The sequence below is a fragment of the Takifugu rubripes genome, chromosome 6 (assembly GCF_901000725.2).
Source record: "Takifugu rubripes chromosome 6, fTakRub1.2, whole genome shotgun sequence".
Lineage (NCBI taxonomy): Eukaryota > Metazoa > Chordata > Actinopteri > Tetraodontiformes > Tetraodontidae > Takifugu > Takifugu rubripes.
Genome location: NC_042290.1, coordinates 113,127 through 133,641, shown reverse-complemented (window position 1 = coordinate 133,641; position 20,515 = coordinate 113,127). Strand labels below are relative to the sequence as shown.

General features: G+C 39.4%; 1 protein-coding gene across 5 annotated transcripts; it reads right to left on the bottom strand.

The window, feature by feature from the left end:
* Nucleotides 1-3,709: 3,709 nt before the first annotated feature.
* lrsam1 (leucine rich repeat and sterile alpha motif containing 1) lies at nt 3,710-19,973 on the bottom strand. 5 transcript variants are annotated; one of them, XM_011620113.2, is made up of 26 exons: nt 19,863-19,972; nt 19,701-19,767; nt 18,934-19,029; nt 18,673-18,729; nt 18,370-18,414; nt 18,207-18,284; nt 17,886-17,954; nt 17,720-17,804; nt 17,514-17,635; nt 17,342-17,432; nt 13,798-13,907; nt 13,670-13,699; nt 13,299-13,421; nt 12,711-12,850; nt 12,598-12,642; nt 10,521-10,591; nt 9,651-9,750; nt 9,460-9,547; nt 9,302-9,376; nt 8,147-8,227; nt 7,833-7,928; nt 6,395-6,493; nt 6,185-6,316; nt 5,392-5,458; nt 4,743-4,939; nt 3,710-4,661 (listed from the first exon to the last, which is right to left on the bottom strand). In XM_011620113.2, the coding sequence occupies exons 3-26, from the start codon at nt 19,000-19,002 to the stop codon at nt 4,539-4,541; spliced, it is 2,193 nt and encodes a 730-aa protein (XP_011618415.1). In that variant the 5' UTR covers nt 19,003-19,029; nt 19,701-19,767; nt 19,863-19,972; the 3' UTR covers nt 3,710-4,538. The 5 variants fall into 5 exon arrangements, with proteins under 5 accessions (XP_011618415.1, XP_003978791.1, XP_029693661.1 ...); XM_003978742.3 differs by having other exon boundaries at nt 19,701-19,972; XM_029837801.1 differs by having other exon boundaries at nt 4,743-4,936; nt 19,701-19,972.
* Nucleotides 19,974-20,515: the final 542 nt, after the last annotated feature.

The window sequence follows — 20,515 nt, the reverse complement described above, 5'->3', positions numbered from 1 at the left end:
CTGTTACATAGACTGGAACATGTGATTGGCATTAAAGGGACAGCACGAGACTGGTTTAGATCATATTTATCTGATAGATACCAGTTTGTGCATGTCCATGGCTTTCCCTCTTCACACAGTAGGGATAGCCATGGAGTTCCTCAAGGTTCTGTACTTGGACCAATCCTTTTCACCTTGTACATGCTACCCTTAGGGAACATTATTTGGCAGCATGGGATAAATTTTCAATTTTGCTGATGACACTCAGCTTTATCTATCCATGAAACCAGATGAGACAGAGAAGTTAGTGACGCTTCAGACCTGTCTTAAAGACATAAAGTCCTGGATGTCTTCAAATTTCCTCCTCCTTAACTCAGGAAAAACTGAGGTCATGGTGTTTGGCCCTGAACCTCTTAGGGATAGATTAGATCACATGATCACTCTTGATGGTATCTCATCACAATCTCTCTAGTCTCTAGTCTCTCTGTGAGAAATCTTGGAGTAACTTTTGATCAAAATCTCTCCTTCAACTCACACATTAAATTAGTCTCCTAGAAGTGCCTTTTTTCACCTGAGGAACAGCACAAGGATTAGAAAACTACTGACCCACCATGATGCTGAAAAGTTAGATTCAGATTCAGATTCAGAGTACTTTATTGATCCCTTTAGGGGGTGTCCATCAGGGAAATTAGCATCTCCAAAAAAACGTACAGCACTGTACAAAATTACCCACCACCATTACACACCATTAAACCTATTAAAGATAATAAAAATAGAATAAAATAAGAAATAAAATAGAATAAATTAAAAATAGAATATAAATATAAAATATAAAACTATAAAAATTTAAATAAATGAATAGATGGATGAATGGATGTCATGGTATTATGTTATTGCAGTGTTGTTCCAGTCCTTCTGTTGGCCCTCCTCCCCCCCAGTGAGGAGTTGAACAGTCTGATGGCTCGGGGGATGAATGAGTTCCCCAGTCTGTTTGTCCTGAACTTGGGCAGGCGCAGCCTCTGGCTGATCAGGGTTCTCTGGCTGTGGATGACAGTGTGCAGAGGTTGGCGGACATTGTCCATGATGCTCCGCAGTTTGTCAATAGTTCTCCTCTCTGCCAGTGTCGCCAGAGGTTTCAGCTTCCCCACCACCGAGCTGGCCCGCCTGATCAGCTTCTCCAGCCTGGAGAGGTCCGCTTTTGTCACACTCCCCCCCCAGCACACCACAGCGTAGGACAGGATGCTGCCTCGTGTTGCTTGTCCAGTCCAGCCTATTGTCCAACCACAGCCCAAGATATTTGTAGGTCTGCACGCCCTCTACCTCCTCCGTTCCTATCTGAACTAGTCTAGGTCTCGGTCGGTCCCTCCCAAGGTATTGACCTTGACCAGTTCTTTAGTTTTGGAGGTGTTGAGCTGCAGGCTGTTGTTGTGGCACCAGGCAACAAAGTCCCTCACCAGGCACCGGTACTCCTCCTCTTTGTCGTCTCTGATACATCCAACGATGGCTGTGTCATCTGCGAAATTCTGGATATGACACATTTCGGAGTTGTAACAGAAGGATGGGGGACAGCACAGTCCCCTGTGGAGCACCGATGCTGCTGACCACAGTGTCAGACGTGATGTCCTTCATCCTGACGAACTGCGGCCTGTCGGTGAGGTAGCTGGAGATCCAAGCAACCAGGCAGGGTTAGTCCATGCATTTGTTACTTCCAGGCTGGACTATTGTAATTCTTTATTATCAGGGTGTCCAAACTCCTCTTTAAAAAGCCTCCAGCTGATCCAAAATGCTGCAGCTAGAGTTTTGACAGGTATTGACAAACGAGATCACATAACTCCTGTAATGGCGTCTCTTCATTGGCTGCCCGTTAAATTTAGAATAATTTTTAAAACCCTTCTATTGACCTACAAGGTCCTCTGAGGCCTAGCTCCAGCCTACCTGGAGGGGCTAGTGACACCTTACCAGCCCAATAGACCGCTCCGCTCTTAGAATGCTGGTCAACTTGTGGTCCCCAGAGTTTCTAGGAGTAAAATGGGGGGCCGAGCATTTAGCTACCAGGCCCCCTGCTATGGAACCAGCTCCCTGTCCAGGTACGTGAGGCTGACTCCATCGCTACTTTTAAGATTAGGCTTAAAACCTACCTCTTTGAAAAAGCTTATTGTTACTAATTCTGTAGTTCCAGTTATTATCATAGACAGACAAATTATCATACTTAGGAGGTTGTCTAATCATTAGGTTAACATCTTAGCTATGCTGCTATAGGCCAAGGCTGCCGGGGTCCAGAAACATGATCACCTGACAGGCCTCTGTCACCCCACTGGGTCATGGTTTCCTCTTCCCTCCTCTCCTCTCCTCTCCTCTCCTCTCCTCTCCTCTCCTCTCCTCTCCTCTCCTCTCCTCTCCTCTCCTCTCCTCTCCTCTCCTCTCCTCAGCAAGTAGACTAGTAATGCTATTTCCTGTGTAGTTTTTCTGCCCCCCCTTCTGTATCCATTTACAGGTATCGTCGCCTTCAGAGCTGTATACTGACCTCCGATCCTGCTGACCCACTCAACCAGCAGCTTTTCAATTCAATTTAATTCAATATAATGTATTTTTGTATGTATTTCTATGCTCTATGCCTCTCCTCTCCTCTCTTCTACCTCCCCTTCCCTCTACCTCTCCTCTCCTCTCCTCTCCTCTCCTCTCCTCTCCTCTCCTCTCCTCTCCTCTCCTCTCCTCTCCTCTCCTCTCCTCTCCTCTCCTCTCCTCTCCTCACTCTTTACCCAGCCAGCCATCAGCAGGAGGGTCCCCCTACATGAGCCTGGTCCTGCTCAAGGTTTCTTCCTGTTAAAGGGGAGTTTTTCCTTGCCACTGTTGCTTGTCTGGGGTTAGGCCTTGGGATTCTGGAAAGCGCCTTGAAGCAATTCTGATTGTAAAAGACGCTATACAAATGAAGATTGATTGATTGATTGATTGAATAGAGGTGTTATTGAATATTGAAATGTTTTGCCCTTGATAAGGGCACTGTTACATTGTTGTTAGAGGCATACTATGCGGTTTTGTTTTGTATTTGTTGATGCACTTGGAATTTAAGTTGTTTGTCAGTTAAATTACTGAAAATGTAAAAAAAACAAAAAAAACCCGATATGGCTCACCTAAACTGGGTGTAATTTGAAATACATTGTCTTAACAAAAGATAATTTACTGTTATATTGTTATATGCACTTTGCTTTTATTTATGTTGATGGAGATTGTGCGATATGGCTGACCGGGACTGATTCTTATGGTGATTTATGTTCAGACTAGACTAAAGTTATTACAGTAGTAGTCTATGTGTGAATTTATATGGATAAGTTGTTCTGCATTTACAAAATAGAATATATTGACGCTTTCTGTTGTAGCAATTTCTTTATTTGTTACCATGCTTACTCATATTCTCTGGCCCTTTATTTTGCCTCAGATTCATGAACAGGCCCCAAGTCCAAATTAATTGAATAGCCCTGCACTGATTCGTGCACTAAGTATTGAGTGCATATGGATATTCTTTTAAGAAATGACATTTCTGCTTAAAATATGCTTTTTAATTTTTTTTTGTTTAATTTTCCGAGTCACTGAATTTGGGGTTTTCATTATCATTAAAAATATAAATTTTTAAATATATTTCACCTTGTGTAATCTATATTTCAGCTTTCTATGGGTTTCACTTTCTAAAATAAAACCATCTAATAATGTGACAAGACACTCAACAGGATTGTACCAAATCTATTTCAGCACGGTCGCTTGTTTATTTGCAATACATCTCTCAGGTAGGGCTATCCTAGGCTAAGATGAGCGAAATTTAACACTTCATAGCAACCCCGATGACAAGTTTTATACAGAGCCAACATTCATATGTAACAGGTAAAGATAGCTCCTGAAACATACGAATGTAACAAGGTTAAGAGCGCTTCAAAGCATGCAAGAGTGAAGTGAATAATTTTGCCTTCATTTAGTTGTGACGTATTATATACATTGGTATATAGGTAGAATATACAGTAAATACATTTAAATAACCGCAAGATGGAAAATTGGGTCAAATAACAATGGCAAATAAAAAATAAAATCAGGACATTAAGGTTCGTGAAATGAAAAAGAGAGTAGTTGCAATGTTAAAAATATTATTTTAATCTTCCAATGATTAAAGGTGTCTTGCTTTGCTTAGATCTGCATAGGCTTGCTTACTTTCACAAAATAGATTTAAAATGAAAAAAAAAAATCAAAACCCGAGACAAATGGAGACAAATAATGAAACGGGTTCAGTAAACATGGATAAAGGCCTGTATCAGTTGAAAATGTGGAACATGAAGAAAAATCAGACTGAAACACCTGAAATTGTTTACATTGTTTGTATGCCTGAACAGAATAAAGATAAAAGAAAGGGAAATATTAAAAATGGTTCCAACAGCACATACAAAGTACTATTTTAATAGGAGTATTGTGGCTCAAATCATTTACCATAACAAGGTGAACTCACAGCAGCTTTAGTATATGACGCATAAATACACAGGATGCAAGAGATCAGCACAGTGTTGTTGCCTCTGGGTTTAGCCATGGTAAAGACGAACACACTGTAATATGGTGCTGCGACACAGAGGACATCCCTGCAATGCACCGCTGCACACCTGACAGCAGCAAACATGACCACAGGGCAAAAAGATGATCTGAGCCTGGACAGACAAACAGGAGGAAATTATGATTAAACACTGTCTAATAAAAAACTACTTATATGTATCAATAAAATGAAATACCGCAGCCTCCATGCAGACCACACACTCGGAGATGCCTGGCCCCTCCACAGGGCTGGGAGCTGAAGGTGTAACGGGGGTCCCAGGGGTGACAGGGGAGCTGGGGGCATGAAAGACAATGGCATTGGGAAGTAATGATGGGGTTAAAGGAGGTGACGCCATGGGCACGGATGCTGCCTCATCATTCTTCTGAGATGCTGCTGCAGAAAGTGAAAAAGATGGCCAATCATCACCCTTAATATATGCTGAAATGCATTGATTACAGTATGTAATTGTATAATATTTGAGAACTTTTAGATTCAAAACTTAAACTGGCCTTCCTTTAGCTTTTTGGAAATATTTCACCTCTAAAGTAACTGGAGGGAATACCAGCTATCTACTGTGCAGATGACCACTGATAAACACTAACAACAGCATTCAGTAAATCAGCAATCTTTAACTTTATTTTGCTTGACTACTGATATCTTGCCCTTGTCCATTTCTTTAGTTATAGCAAGTTTAATAAATTTAGAGGGCATAAAGTACCATCTTCTGCAATATTAATTTGCATTGATTGATCGGAATATCTAAGAAAGAAATAAAGTTTACATGGTGCTGATGTCATTTGTCTGATCTAATAATAATTCCAGTTTATGTGATGTGTGTTACATACTTTCAGGGTTATTCTCCTGAGCCCAGTTTAGAAGAGCCTTCTGCACTCCAATTTCATGAATCCCAAGCTGAAAAAAATAAAACTCCAAAAATTATTTCAAAATTTCATTAATTCAACCTTCAATATTCACTAATCTAAATAGATAAATAGAATTACTAGTGCAAAGAAGAAGATAGTAATTCAATAGAGAAAGGCCTGTTGTAACTGGGAAGCGAACATTTAAAGGGGAGTTTTTCCTTGCCACTGTTGCTTGTCTGTGGTTAGGCCCTGGGATTCTGGAAAGCGCCTTGAAACAATTTTGATTGTAAAAGACGCTATATAAATAAAGATTGATTTGATTTGAAGATTGATTTGATTTAATGCTGACATTATTGTAATAATTTAATCAGTTTAATATATTATGGATTTACAGTGTTCTTAACAATGTAGAGCCTTACCACTATATTAAAAAAATTATAGCATAGTGGTATAATAATTGTTTATTAAAAATAAAGTACTTATGACGTTTATCACGATTTGAATCATGTATGAGCTGTTTGGTTTATAAAATGTCAATGTAAATGTCAATGATGGAGATTTTTTTGGCACGCAAACACACACAAAAAAAATCAATTGGCTCTGAAAAATTGGGAAAGAAATCAGAAAATATTCACACTGAGAATAGAAAATTTATATAGGTTAACTATTTAATCCTGAAAAAAATTCTTAGTCGAAGTAACTGATGCCTTATTAATAACTAGGAATGATGAGGAAATAACCAACTGATTAAAGGGTAATAATGTTGAACACAGACCTTCTTTAGGTCTGATGACTTCATGTGGCGCAAAGACTCCGTGGTGACTTTATGATGAACCAGGATGGGCAGATAGTGCTGAGCAGACAGTTTGCACAGCATGTTGACCAGTCCAGTCTCCACGCCAGCCTCCTGTCAGAAACATGCAGATTATGCATGAGCTTGCCTGGACATTATGTTGATCACTGCCCTCCATGACACCCTCTGCACCTGCATACGCAGAGTCAGTGGTTTGGTGTTCAGTAGCCTCTGGTACTGGATCATCCAGTAATTCTGCTGGTTGGAGTCTGACTTCAGCTGCATCTCGACCTAAAAAAATAAATAAATAATGACAAGATCAAAGGGTGAAGACAACAGCAAACAAGACGCACATTAATTTCTACCATCAGTGAAAGTCATCAAGGACGAAAATGAAGATGCATAATCTGTTGCCACTTACTCCCACGGTAGAACAAGTTCCCTAAATATCCAGATACAACTGTGACCCCATTGGAGTCTTCTAAAAATTAGAATTATTGTATTTAATTTTTTTAGATACAGTAATTCTAAAGCATAAGCATAACAATGGGCTAATGACTTTGGCATTATCCCATTATTTAAGTTTAAATTATTAATAGAGTTTATAAATTGGGAAAATTTGGACAACAATAACTGCAAATGGCTAGAAATTTTAAAGATTTCCCACATTTCCCATGAGTCACTTTCATTTGAGAGGAGGAGCTCTGTATCTTTTTGACCACCTACAGAATTGGCAACATTGTACATCATTGTACATCTGCTTGTTTTTTTTTTACTGATAAAACACAAGAGTCCAAATCACACTCAAAATCATCTGATTCATATGAGTACTCCCAACTGCACTGTATGATTCATACGTCTAAAAACTTACTTCTAGCAGAGACAACATCTTGCACTGGGTGAAAGGTGTAACTTCATGTTTCATATTAAAAAACATTTTTTTTCATTCACATCCAGTATAAAGTAGTCACTTTCAATCCTATTGCCACAGTAACACTATAAAGGTTACAGAAAGGTGTAATTACTTTAATTTATAACCTCATCTTTAAAGTTTTTAGCCTGGTTAAAGAAGCACAGCAATTCACATGCTTCTCTTAAAATGACATAAAATAGTCAGAACTTTAGTGTGGAACTTTATACACAAAATATTATAATGTATTTTATTACTGCTATCACAAAAGTTATATAAATGGGGCTTATTTTTGGGTAGTACAGAGAGTGAACTATAAAATTTAGATCCAAATATGTTTATTTACTTGCATTTTCAATTCCAGCTTTTTAAAGATAATGTGTTCATATTAATTAGTGTAAAACTGCAAAATATGAACACTTGACTCCAAGGTAGTTTTCTCTGTCAACTGGACTGGGTTTCTTCTCTTGAAAACGTTTCGCCTTCTATCCAGAAGGGTTCTTCAGTTCTGAAATCGCAGCGATTTCAGAACTGAAGAACCCTTCTGGATAGAAGGCGAAACGTTTTCAAGAGAAGAAACCCAGTCCAGTTGACAGAGAAAACTACCTTGGATACAATGACCTGGATGATTGAGAATCTACACAGACATGAACACTTGACACACACTCACACACACAGTACTACTATCACTAGAACTACCACTACCGAGTGTGTGCTCACCAGAACCTGACGGAGTTCTTGCTCTCTTTGGTCTCTTTGTTTCATTAACTGCTGCAGCATGCCACTAAGAGCGCTTCGCTGCTCCACCAAAAACTCCTGCACACAAACACATCTGTTGAGGCACCATGACTACACATTTAGATACACCCACTACTCAATGGAATTACCATGTACATGGTATTGTGTGGTTTGAAGAAGTGTAAATCATTTTGAATATGTTGTCATGGAGATGTGACAAAGCAATTCCTTCAATGACAATAATAAAAAAAAAAGGTATAAAGTGGCAAAAAAGGCAAAAAAGTAGGTGCACCCACCTGCAAGTTCTCAGTGTCCAGATTGCGTCTTTTAATCTCTAATTTAGTCAGCTGCTTTAAATCATCCTCTATTAGCTTAATCTGGAGACAGTGGAGAAGCAAACATGAAGCCAACATAAGAGATGTGTTCCAAAACTGAAATTTGGATGAAAGCGCTAATGACATGGTTGACTGATTAACAAAACTCAAGTTCATCACGGGCATCCAACTGAGAACCAAAGAGGCTAAAATAAATTACTTAAGATGAGTCAAAAGAGCTACAGTATACTGAGATTTGACGTAGATCGTTACTGAATAAAAACAAACAAAGTATTTATAGCAGCTTAACAACTGGAGAAAACTCCTTGAACCTACAGAGCATACACCTATTCATATACATTAAATTTACTGTAAACCAAAATATATTTGTCTCTGAAATAGGCTACTTTTTGGAAGGGGTCCATCTTAAAAGAGTGAATCTTTGAGTAATTTTGGTCTGAAGTCCATCGGCATAACAAGACAGGAAGGGTCTTAAAATGTTTAAGCACCGGTACAAACATGAATCAATACTTGCTTACATCAATACAACATGTATTGTGGGAACAAAATGTACACTGACACAGTATGTTGAATGCAACATGTGGAGTAACATGTCTGAGTACTGAATCAGATTCACCAGGATCTTAAATTTATGGCTGGTCAAACTGTACAAACCACAGGTTTGTACAGTTTATCAAAACTACCTTTTTATCTTTATCAAAAGTATGTGAGTAACTTTCAATAATTAAACAGCCCCCAATTTCCACTCTTTTTGCACAAAATATATCTGAAATAGGGCAATGGTAGGTCAGCCTGTAGGGGACAGGACTATGAAACTTGGTTCAAGCCCTGGAACAGACAAAATTTGGAAGGTGTTCTGTTAGTATGGAGCCAGCCCCTGCTTTTGTTTTTTTTTGCAAGGTACCGACCCCCAAATGCTTGCATAGGGAACCTTTGGCTCCCAACACCCGTGATGAGCTGACAGACTCATTCAGGGGTGTACCCTGCCTTCAACCATATGCAGCTGGGACAGACTCCATGATCCCAAAAGGGATAATGTGGCCATGAAAAGAGAGAGATATCTGAAATGACATGTTTGGCCTTAACCCTTTGCTATCTAGATTATCATACAAAGACCTGGTCACGAATGTAGTTGTGCACGGCATCTTTCTGCAGCTGCAGGGCCTGAAATGCAGCTTTCTGCATCTCCTCCTACAGACAAAAATAACAACATATGATTAGTTATATAAATACTCCACCATGCCTTGTTTTTTTCTACACTAACCAGATCTCACCTCCTGTATGATTTGGGTAATGGCTTTAGATTTGTCCAAAAGCTGCAGGGACATCACCCTATCAAACTTTCTGTCAAAATACTCCATACTGTCCCAAAACAGAAGGTGATTTCAGATCAATTACTTCTCTAAAATATTTGATTTGAGAGCTAACATATATTAGCTGATTAGGGTTTGTGTTTCAGTTGTACCTTTTGCAGGTCTCAGACACTAGAGTCTGTCTGCGGACATCGTTGACCTCGTGCAGGAGACTCATGGTACTGCTATCTGAGAGCATCCTTTGCATGGCCACTAAAATGATGAGGAATAGAATAAAGGAGCCATGTTCAGATAGCTGACAACCTAAACATGATCTTGATGTGATTTGATCACTGACAAGTCTTTTTCCAGTAGGATTCAGTCACATATACATATTATACTTACTGGTTTCAGATTAAAATACCCACAAAACCACTTGAATTTAAAATGATTAAGCAGTATAATGCATGAGTGAACCTGGAGCTGATTACGCAGTTGAAGATAAATGCCTGTTCACAATAAAAGCTGAATGAAAGAATAAAAACTATATTTAGTGCGGGTTATGTGACTGCCCAATCTGATAAACAAAAATATAACATTTTAACCTTTTATTTGTTGAATGCTCACTAGCTGTCCGTGATGGCTCAATTTAGGACAATATAGCAAAATAAGATGTTCATGGTGTTTATAGTCAAAGACTGTGCTTTTTGACAAGGTAATGATGTGCACCACAGCTGATAATAATGGATGATATGAATAACGGTGCAGATGATTTACTTTGAAATGTAATTTCCAGAGTGAGACTGGCAAAAGAGTTGGTATAAGCAAGGCTTTGAATAAATATGGCCACTAATTTGAAATGTACAACACAGATCATTGAAAAAAGTATTGCTGATATTCAAAGGATTTTTTTCCCCAAGAAAATCTTGTTTTTTTAAATGACCACATTCACTACTCGAAAAACGTACATTTCCAAGCAATAATTTGTTGCAATGTCGTCACCAAGTAAAACAAAACCAAAAAAACTCCATAGAACAGCTGACCTGCTACCTCCTTCTTCCTCAGTGAATTTGCTTCTTCCTGTGTGATGGCAGCCAAATGCTCCATCCGGATGCTGAAGACAAAACAAAAAACTTAAGTGATTATGCAAAAGCGCCAGAAAATAAAAAAGGGGTAAAATATACATTTATCAAAGTGACAGGTTGTGATTATTTCAAACCAGGAGATTGCGGTTCATGTGTTTTCCCGTGTTTAGATTTTTCTTTTTTTATTCCTATTTAAGATGTTTAAATTAGGATGTTAACAGTCTCTTCAGTTAAACTTCTCACGATTGCAGTGATAAAAGTTAGATATTTTTTAAAACTAAATACAGTACTCAATAAGATCAGAAGGTTTTTCTTTTTCTCTCTCTCTTTTTTTTTTTTAGAACACAGAGATTTTAATAGACCTGTTTTCCTTTGAGTAAAGGACACCCTACCTGTTACAACATCTGCATTCTGAGGTCATGGTGGTTAATTCGCTGTGGTACTCTTATGCTCTTGACCATGGATTACTGTTGTTCCCCATCACCAAAATCCATACCTCCACCGCCATGAGGGGGCTTATTTACCAAATAAAATTTTATAGGATTTATAGGATAGGAATACATCACCCAGTGTAATGAATTTAAGTGTATTATTGGGGATGTTTTTTTTTTTTCTGACTCCATAAAAACACCTACGTGGAATGTAGAGTGCTATATAAAAACCTACCTCTTTGAAAAAGCTTATTGTCACTAATTCTGTAGTTGCAGTTATTATCCTAGACATACAAATTATCATACTTAGGGGGTCGTCTAATTATTAGGTTAACATCTTAGTAGGCTGAGGCTGCCAGGGTCCAGAAACACGATCACCTGTCAGGCCTCCTAACCCCACTGGGTCACCCCACTGCGTCACCCCACTGGGTCACCCCAATGGGTCACCCCACTGGGTCACCCCACTGGGTCACCCCACTGGGTTACCCCACTGGGTTACCCCACTGGGTCACGCTCTGCTTTGTTCTCCTCTCCACCAAGTAGACCAGTGATGTTATTTCTTGTGTAGTTTTTCTGCTTCTCCCCTCCCCTGTCTTCTGTATTCATCTACAGGTATCGCCGCCTTCATAGCTGTAAGCTGACTTACTGGCCTCCGACCCCGCTGACCCACTCAACTCTACCGGCAGCTTATTTTAATTACAGTGGGACCTTTACTTACGAACATCTCTACATGCGAAATTTTCAGGTTACGAAACGTCTTAACGGGAAATGATTTACTCTTGTTACAAAAGAAATTTCAGGATACGAAAGGCAAAAATACGCTACCGCTGCTACTCGCAGCTCGCGGAGTTTAGCGAACGTAAACTTGCTTGTAGCTGCTGTGCCATTGGCTATCACCTAGCATTTTCCTGTCATCCCATTGGCTAGGAGGAACGTCAATCTGTACAGTGTCGCCTTCGTTTAACTTTTATTTATTGTGGGTGTTCGTATGTTTGTCCATTAGATTGTGGGGTTACCACAAGTGTTACCGTTCGTTGCTAGTAATGACAGCTAATGTAAGATTAGCCTGTAAAAAAGTTCACTTTGTTCCTGGAGAAGCTTTGCACTGAATTCCTACATTTATTGTGCGGTAATCTAATGGTAACATGTATTTGTTACATGCTTGGAACGGATTAGGGCATTTACATGGAAAACACGTCTCTACTTACGTAATTTTCAGGTTACGAAACAACTTCTGGAACGAATTAATTTCGTAAGTAGAGGTCCCACTGTAATATAATAATATATTTCTATGGTCTACCTATTCTCTCCTCTACCTGTCCTACCCCCTCTCCTCCCTCTCTACCCAGCCGGCCATCAGCAGGAGGGTCCCCTTACATGAACCTGGTCCTGCTCAAGGTTTCTTCCTGTTAAAGGGGAGTTTTTCCTTGCCACTGTTGTTTGTTGGGGGTCAGGCCCTGGGATTCTGTAAAGTGCCTAGAAACAATTTTGATTGTAACAGACGCTATATAAATAAAGAGTGATTGATTCATTGATTGATAAAAAGGGTGTTGAAGGTGGAAAGAAAAAGCTGTCAGAAAGACATCATCAAGGTCACTGCTCACCGATCTTCTTCCAGGGCTTGAAAAAAGGCTGCACTCTTTTTCTGCCTGAATAAACAATAAAAAGTTACCAGAAATTCAGAAATAGTGAACAGATGAACACGCATGATTTTTACCTGTTGTTGTCCATCAGCATGTTGTTGATGCGACTGCTGATATCATCTTCAGCCTGTCGGACCTTCTCCAACATCAGCATCCTTTCTGCATCCTGGACCTTCTGCTGCTGGCTGACCCCGTGTTCGAGACGCTCTTGCTCCTACATAAAACCAAAATTGAAAGCTAATTTTAAATACACTAATGAAGTGCCTGTATTAGATTTGAATTTGGAGGGGACATTGACTTTCTGATTGACCCATTTTTTCCTTTTTCTTTTAGAAAGCTCTACACTTGTGTGGAAAGAAAAAACTTCTGTGCATAGATGAGCTTTAAGAAGTTATGTTTGTTGTAATGTATTTAAGTATTTCAGAGTACTAATTGATAGAACGAAGAAGTGAATTTAGTTACCAATTCAGATAATGCCAGATCTTTGAATAGTTAGATTAAAAACGTGGTTACATGTTAGTGTTGTTCCCCACATTTGTCTGGGTAACAGATGATTGTATATCATTCCATATCAATGGAGTCTAGTTCGTAGCCAGTGTCAAATTCTTACGTAAAATAACACATTTTTTTATTTGTTTATTTATTTAATGCAAGTTGTGTACCTGTCGGACTGAGCTGAGCATGCTTTCCTTGTGGGCGATGTTCATGAGAAAAAGCTGTGTGTGTTCTTTTTGCTTCTCCTCCAGGTGTCGTTCAAAATCAAGTTTTTGCTGCTGCTTCTCCTCCTGCAGGACAGAGGTACAGGTCACCTACACATGCACTCACACTATACAGCAAAAGCAGAGATAGTTTATTATTAACTGCTAATGAAATGTAATACATTTCATTTGATAAACGGGGGAAATGATTGTGAAAGACTAAAAGTGCTCATTTTCAAATTTATTTTTAAATTAAACTGATGTGAAAATGAAAATATAAAATATATCCAAACAAGGCTGAATAGAATGTAGACTGGGTCACTTGAGTCCCTCACCTTTCTCTTCTCATAGTTGCTGAATTTATTCTGGAAAGGAGTGAAAACTGTGACTTATACAATTCTGTATTAATACAGCTACTATCACTCACAAAGTGTTATTTGTGTTAGTATATTGGACATTGAACCTTCCAGGCTTCCTCAAGGCTGTCAAAACTGTTGGTATCCTGTTTGCCACAGTCATGTTCCAGCACTGGCAGCAGATACTGGGATGGTGGGCAGTATTCAATCACAACCTCTGAAAACAAACAAAGAACAACATGCATTTAACCATCTACTTCCAAATAAGGCAACCCAACTCCCTAAATAAAGCTGCATCTCCAGAGATTACAAATAATGAAATCCAAATATAGTTATACATTGAGCATATTGGTGGTTTATGCACTTTATAAACTATGTATGTAATCTGGTCTAAAAATGAACATTTGAAAAGATAATTGAAGATCTACAATGTCTTTCAAGATACAGGGACAGAAATTTAATGGAAAAGGTAACAGGACAGACGGTCGATTAGATTCTTAGCTGCTCGGTCAACGCAATCATGTTTCATTACTGTCGAGGGTTCCCAAACCATATGTTCTAAAAGCAGCTCATTGGGGCTTAAGCCTGTACTCTCTTGTAGAGGTTCCTTAGCAGAGAACTTTAAGCATGAGAGCTGTTTTTCCCAGCACTGATCTAAGTCAGTACAATAAGTAAGTAGTAGAGACTTCAGAGTTGGTAGGAACCGTTCCAGTGCCCCTTGGTTCTTGCCGTGATAAGCCTATGATTGGTTCTGTTAAATGCGCAGCAGTTTCAACACCTGCCCATATATGCGAGATTCTCCTCTCCCTCTCCTCTCTCTTTACCCAGCCGGCCATCAGCAGGAGGGTCCCCCTACATGAGCATGTTCCTGCTCAAGGTTTCTTCCTGTTAAAGGGGAGTTTTTCCTTGCCACTGTTGCTTGTCTGGGGTTAGGCCCTGGGATTCTGGAAAGCGCCTTGAAACAATTTTGATTGTATAAGACACTATATTAATAAAGATTGATTTGATGAAAAACTGGTAACTTTACAGAGGTATAGAAATTAACTAGGAAACCATTTGTTAAAGATTATGCAAAATATACACACTTGCAACATGACTGAGCTCAGCAGACGGCAACTTCAATTGGCAACACTGGCCAAACACCACTTCAACACGAACTATTTCATGGTAAAGAACAACCTTGTGCAATAGAACAGAATGAAGTTTCAATCCCACTCCACGATTGATGACACAATCACTAGCATAAAAAAAAGAAAAGAATACACTATCGGTACGTAGAATCCCCATTATCCTTCAATATTCTTAGATTTTCACATCACTATCAACCTGCAATAGGGACCCCTCCTAAAAAAAGCTGCATAATCATCTGCTTCATCATGTAGGCCTGCCAGAATCAGGAGAAGAATCAGCAGGGCCTCACAGCACCTTAACAAAGCACACTAAAGTAAAAAATATCATTGCCGTATTTTCCGAACTATAAGTTGTACTTTCTTTCATAGGTTGGCTGGTCCTGCAACTTACATTCCGGACCGACTTATTCATGAAATTATATATGTATATGGATGTATATATGTATGTGTATATGTTCACATACACACACCCACCCACCCACACACACACCGAGAAAACATACCAGTGGCTGACAAAGGCCGGGCTGAAAGACAGCACAGAGGCACTAATCATGGCTGCACAAGAACAGGCCCTGAGCACCATAACAATAGAGGCCAGGGTCTACCATACCAGACAAGACCCCAGGTGCAGACTGTGTGGAGATGCCCCTGAGACAGTCCAGCACATCACAGCAGGGTGCATGATGCTAGCAGGCAAGGCATACATGGAGCGGCATAACTAGGTGGCTGGCATAGTGTACAGGAACATCTGCACCGAGTATGGACTGGAGGTCCCAGGGTCCTGCCGACCTTTGACACCAATGACCCAACACTTACTGCTTGTTGTGATTAATGTACTTGCATGATCTCTGCCTATTCTCTCCTCTACCTGTCCTCCCCTTTATTTCCTCCCTCTCTACCCAGCAGACCATCAGCAGGAGGGTTCCCCCTCCCCACTGGTCCTGCTCAAGGTTTCTTCCTGTTAAAGGAGAGTTTTTCCTGCCACCATTGCTTGTTGGAGGTCAGGCCCTGGGATTCTGTAAAATGCCTATAGACTATTTTGATTGTAACAGTGACTATATAGATTGAGTGACAGTGTGAGTGCGAAATCACAGCACGCCTCCATGGAATGACACAGTTGGAGGAATAGTGCACTGTACAGGTGTTCAAGCACAGTCACATACATAAGTCACAAAAAGTCACGTAATGTGAACATTATGCATTTACCACATAGTCACAACCTTGCGTGGTCAATAAATCTGGACATTTGGGTCAGACTGTTCTAAAAATTAGAAAAACAAATGAATAAAAAGTGAGCAATGTTTTCCCACTATGGCAACCATGTATAAAAAAGTTTGAACTAAAGCTGCTAGCAGCATTGATAGGACCCTCACACTACCATGAACGTCAGGGGGCTGGCATGTCGGATGTGACGGCTGGAGGCCAAGCAACAAACTCCTGTGTCATCACAGAGGGCAAGCAACATGTCATGCAGGGCTTGCTTCATGTTCCAGAAGCTCAGTCTTTATTCATAAAGTGACTGGTTTGTCAGGTCACTTTGGGTCTAAGAAAATTGACCAAGTTCTTAGAAATGAGAGAAGCATCCCGGGTGGGATGGACACTGTCTCTCCGAATCAGACCATGATTTTCCCCAGAAATTGTTCCAATTGTCTCCTAAGGACACCTGGTTTTCGGGGCACCACCGTGACAGCCAGAGATGAATCAACGACATGTGACTAAACATTTCATCGCTGGCCAGATTTAATAGGGGGCCAGAGAATGTCCAACATCATTTTGGCGTGATTACACACCGACACTACATTAATTCTGGTGACCTCCGACTGTCAAAGATCACAGAGTCTCACCTCTGGATCCATAAATGAGCTTCTGCACCTATTGCCTTCACTAAAGGAGGTAGAAGAGTAATAATTTCACACACTGAACAGACACAAGGTGAGACAGGTTAAACAGATAGTGAGGCCATGCTAGTGCTAATGATCAGTAGAAACGGCAGATCAAAATATCCTGTGACAAATGCGAGTCGTGTAATTGTTCAATTTGATTTTTTTTTCTTGTTGTAGGCAAGTAAATAGAACTGCCCAAGTATTTAACTTTAAATGAAGTGATTGTTCTCTTTGCAATTTATCAGTACCCATGACTCTAGATTGCACAGGTCAAAGAAGATTGAAGACAATCCCATCAATGCTCTAGGAGGAGTTTTCAAAAGAATTAGGCATGAAAATTAGAAACATAAGGTCACAATGGAACCTTAAAGTCTAAATGTTGGACCTGACCTGAGGTGGCGCAGTAAAGCCATTTCTGCATAAATCTATTTTTCGAGCACAGTTAAGCCCTGAAAAAGCCGATCTTAATTAGTTAAGAAAAAATATATAATAAATCGGGGGTAGGGGCCTAAAAGGGGATGGGGACATTTCGGCTTTGGCACGGAACAAGTGGCCCTAGTTTAAATGCACTCTAAGAGTCAACAAATTATATTGCTATGAAAATCACACATGTCTTGGGAGGATGAGTGGAGTCTCACCAGAGCAGAGGAATCGCTGGATGCTCTCTGTACCCTCAACACACACAGATGAAGGTGGATAGGTCATCATGGCAGCATCAAGGGTAAAGGTCTGTGATAACACATGAAGGATTTGTTTAAACTAATATACACTGTATGATCTGGTAGGGATAGCTATAATTTTAAGACACACCTCAAGGGTACGGATGTAAGCCAGTTGTTTGGGCAGCTGGACAATGTTGTTGTCACTGACATTCAAGGTTCGCAGGCTACTCAGAGAACCAATTGAAAACGGCAGTTCACATAGACAGTTTCCTAACCACACATTGGGGAAAAAGAAAATGTTTTTGGCACTTGTTCATTTTCTGTCTCACTGGTACTAAGCTGTTAAAATCATACCCTTCACATTAAGAGTCTGCAGAAGCTGCAGATCTCCAATAGAAGGTGGCAGAGATTTTAAGCGGTTCTTCTCCACGTTAAGAATCTGATAAGTCGGACCAAAAATACAAAGCATCACTTGTTATCTCTTCATGTCTACTAAAATCTAATTTTAAAATAGCTCTACCTGCAATGATGTCAGTTTCCCAATGTCCTCTGGAAGTGAAGTGAGCTTGTTCTCATGCAAATCCAAAACCTTTTGGATAAATACAGTTTTCTTTTTTATTGTGTGAACCTGTATCACCTATCCCACTACAATAAAATAGTGAAGATTACTGTTAATAATATTTGCACCACTCGAAGATTATTTTTTTTGCATATGTATCTGTGCATTCCACTAAGACACTGAAAGAATAGATATTTTCATATTTTCAATATTTCATTGCTGTGGCTTCCTGGTGTACATTAAAGACAAACATTAAAAACGTTTAACTAATATTTTAATTACCTTTAATGTGGCAAGTGTACCGATATCACAACCCTTAGGCACAAGTGACCTCAACTCATTGTTATGGAGAATCAGGACCTGAAAGAGAGGACATATGGACTCAACTTGCAGCACACATGCACAAACACACCTTTATTTCTTTATCTCTTAAAAATGTCCTTACCTTTTTCTGTATAACCTTGCAAATGGAATAGGCACTAGTAGGAACCTGTGGCAGAAATGGTCCAGGATAGGTTAGTGTAATGCAGCAAACACAATTAACATAAAAAATGATCACTTTTTAAACAACTAAACACCACGGAAATATTTGGATAATGACACATTAATAATGTGGGAAAACAACCGTAGACTCCACTGACTGAATCAGTAATCAATGGAAAAACTGAAGATTTTAGACATAGAATGACTAAATGATTTAACAAGAAATAATTTATATCCCTCAAGTCAAACTAGAAATAAAACTCACCTCTGAGAGTTCGCAGGCAGAGATATCCAGGACGTCATCAGCGCCTGCCTCCTTTGACTAAAACCCAATAATTATTAATTGTTATAGATATAATTTATTTCCGACAAAATACATGCTGCTATGCTTCCACAATCGGGAAGCTACATATATTAAGTTCAAAATTAAACTCAAATCTCTGTCTTTTGAGACAAATATGTTTTAGGAACTTGAGAATAAATAGTATAATTTCATATCATTTAAAAAGGAAACCAATCTAATCACCAGACACAACTGAAATTCCAGTTTTTTCTTGGAGTCTTCGCTGGGCTTCTTTTTGAAGAACAGAGGCATCCCGAGTCTTGTTTATCGTCTATTTGTCTGCAGACAGAATAATGTTTCAAAATTTACACTCTCTGGTAAAAACTGCCCTATATGTCCTGATCCTTAGCTTGCATCATCATTTCTCCACTTAATTTCTCTCACAGCTGGGTGTGTTTACTGTGTCTGTTTTTTGTTTTTTAAGTAATAAAACACAATTACATTAATGTCTACGCTCCTCGTTTATGGAAATGCATTGCAACGATTTTCTTTACTGTAACGTGGATAAACACGCGGGGTGTGGATGCGGCTCGGATTATCGTATATTACACATCAATGTACTACACCTTACTCTCACAGTCCAATGACATGATTTTACAGGATATGTGAATTTGCTAAAATAAAATGGCCTGTCTGCAAATGTGAGTGCCATTGCTTGTTTTTATATAGTGTACTAGCCTGCAACAAGCTGGCAGCCCGTCCAGGGTGTAGCCCGTCTCTTGCCGAAAGGCAGCATGAATTGATACAAATTAAACACGTATACAATTTGGACAGTTCAAATGTCAACATAAAGGTAGCACGATATCTCGTATCCATATCATCATTAGCATACGTACCAGCGATCCACATAATGAAAACAAACAAACTGTACCATGTTCATGGTATATCTAAAATGGTAAACTGCAGACTAAATTTAATTAATTGAACAAACTACGTCGTTTCATACTTACTGGTAGTGTATTGATGGCGTTTCACTATTCTTCCCTGGAACCAGGACAAATGGTAAACCTTACAGCGCTTTTTAATGATTTATAAACAACCGTGTTAGTTAACAGATACCGTAGCGTAAATTGAATATAAATGTCACAGTAACAAACTTTGTAAGTCCTTACAGCGAAATTAAATAACAGCGATCCTATTTTGAAAGCAGTCCAAATTATTTTTCTTTTCTACAACTTTTAAAACAATACACTATCGCCCCCTACGGCTTTGGAGTGTGAGCAAGAAAACAGTCCACCACATATGCAGGTACCCGCCCAGCTTTTTCTTCTTCTTTTGATTTTAACGGTAGTTGGAATCCGTGTTGTTGCATTACTTCCTTCTGGTCCTCTCTCATTTATCCTTTTTTACGTCCTTTTTGACATTCGGAATGACAGGTCAACCATTTAAAAATTTCTTTTTCACCTGCACATAGTTCAAAATGTTCTTTTCATCCCCATCTTCCATTCCCAATTTCCTCAGAACATCATCAACATTTTTCTTTTGTCATTATATCACCTGTATATTAAGAGCGCTGTTTCCAGTTCATGACAATATTAACAAAAAATTTACTTTAATCAATCAATACACCCATCCATCCTTATTTATATAGTGTCTTTTACAATCAAAATTGTTTCTAGGCGCTTTACAGAATCCCAGGGCCTGACCCCAAACAAGCAACAGTGGCAAGGAAAAACTCCACGTTAACAGGAAGAAACCTTGAGCAGGACCAGGCTCATGTAGGAGGACCCTCCTGCTGATGGATGGCTGGATAGAGAGAGGAGAA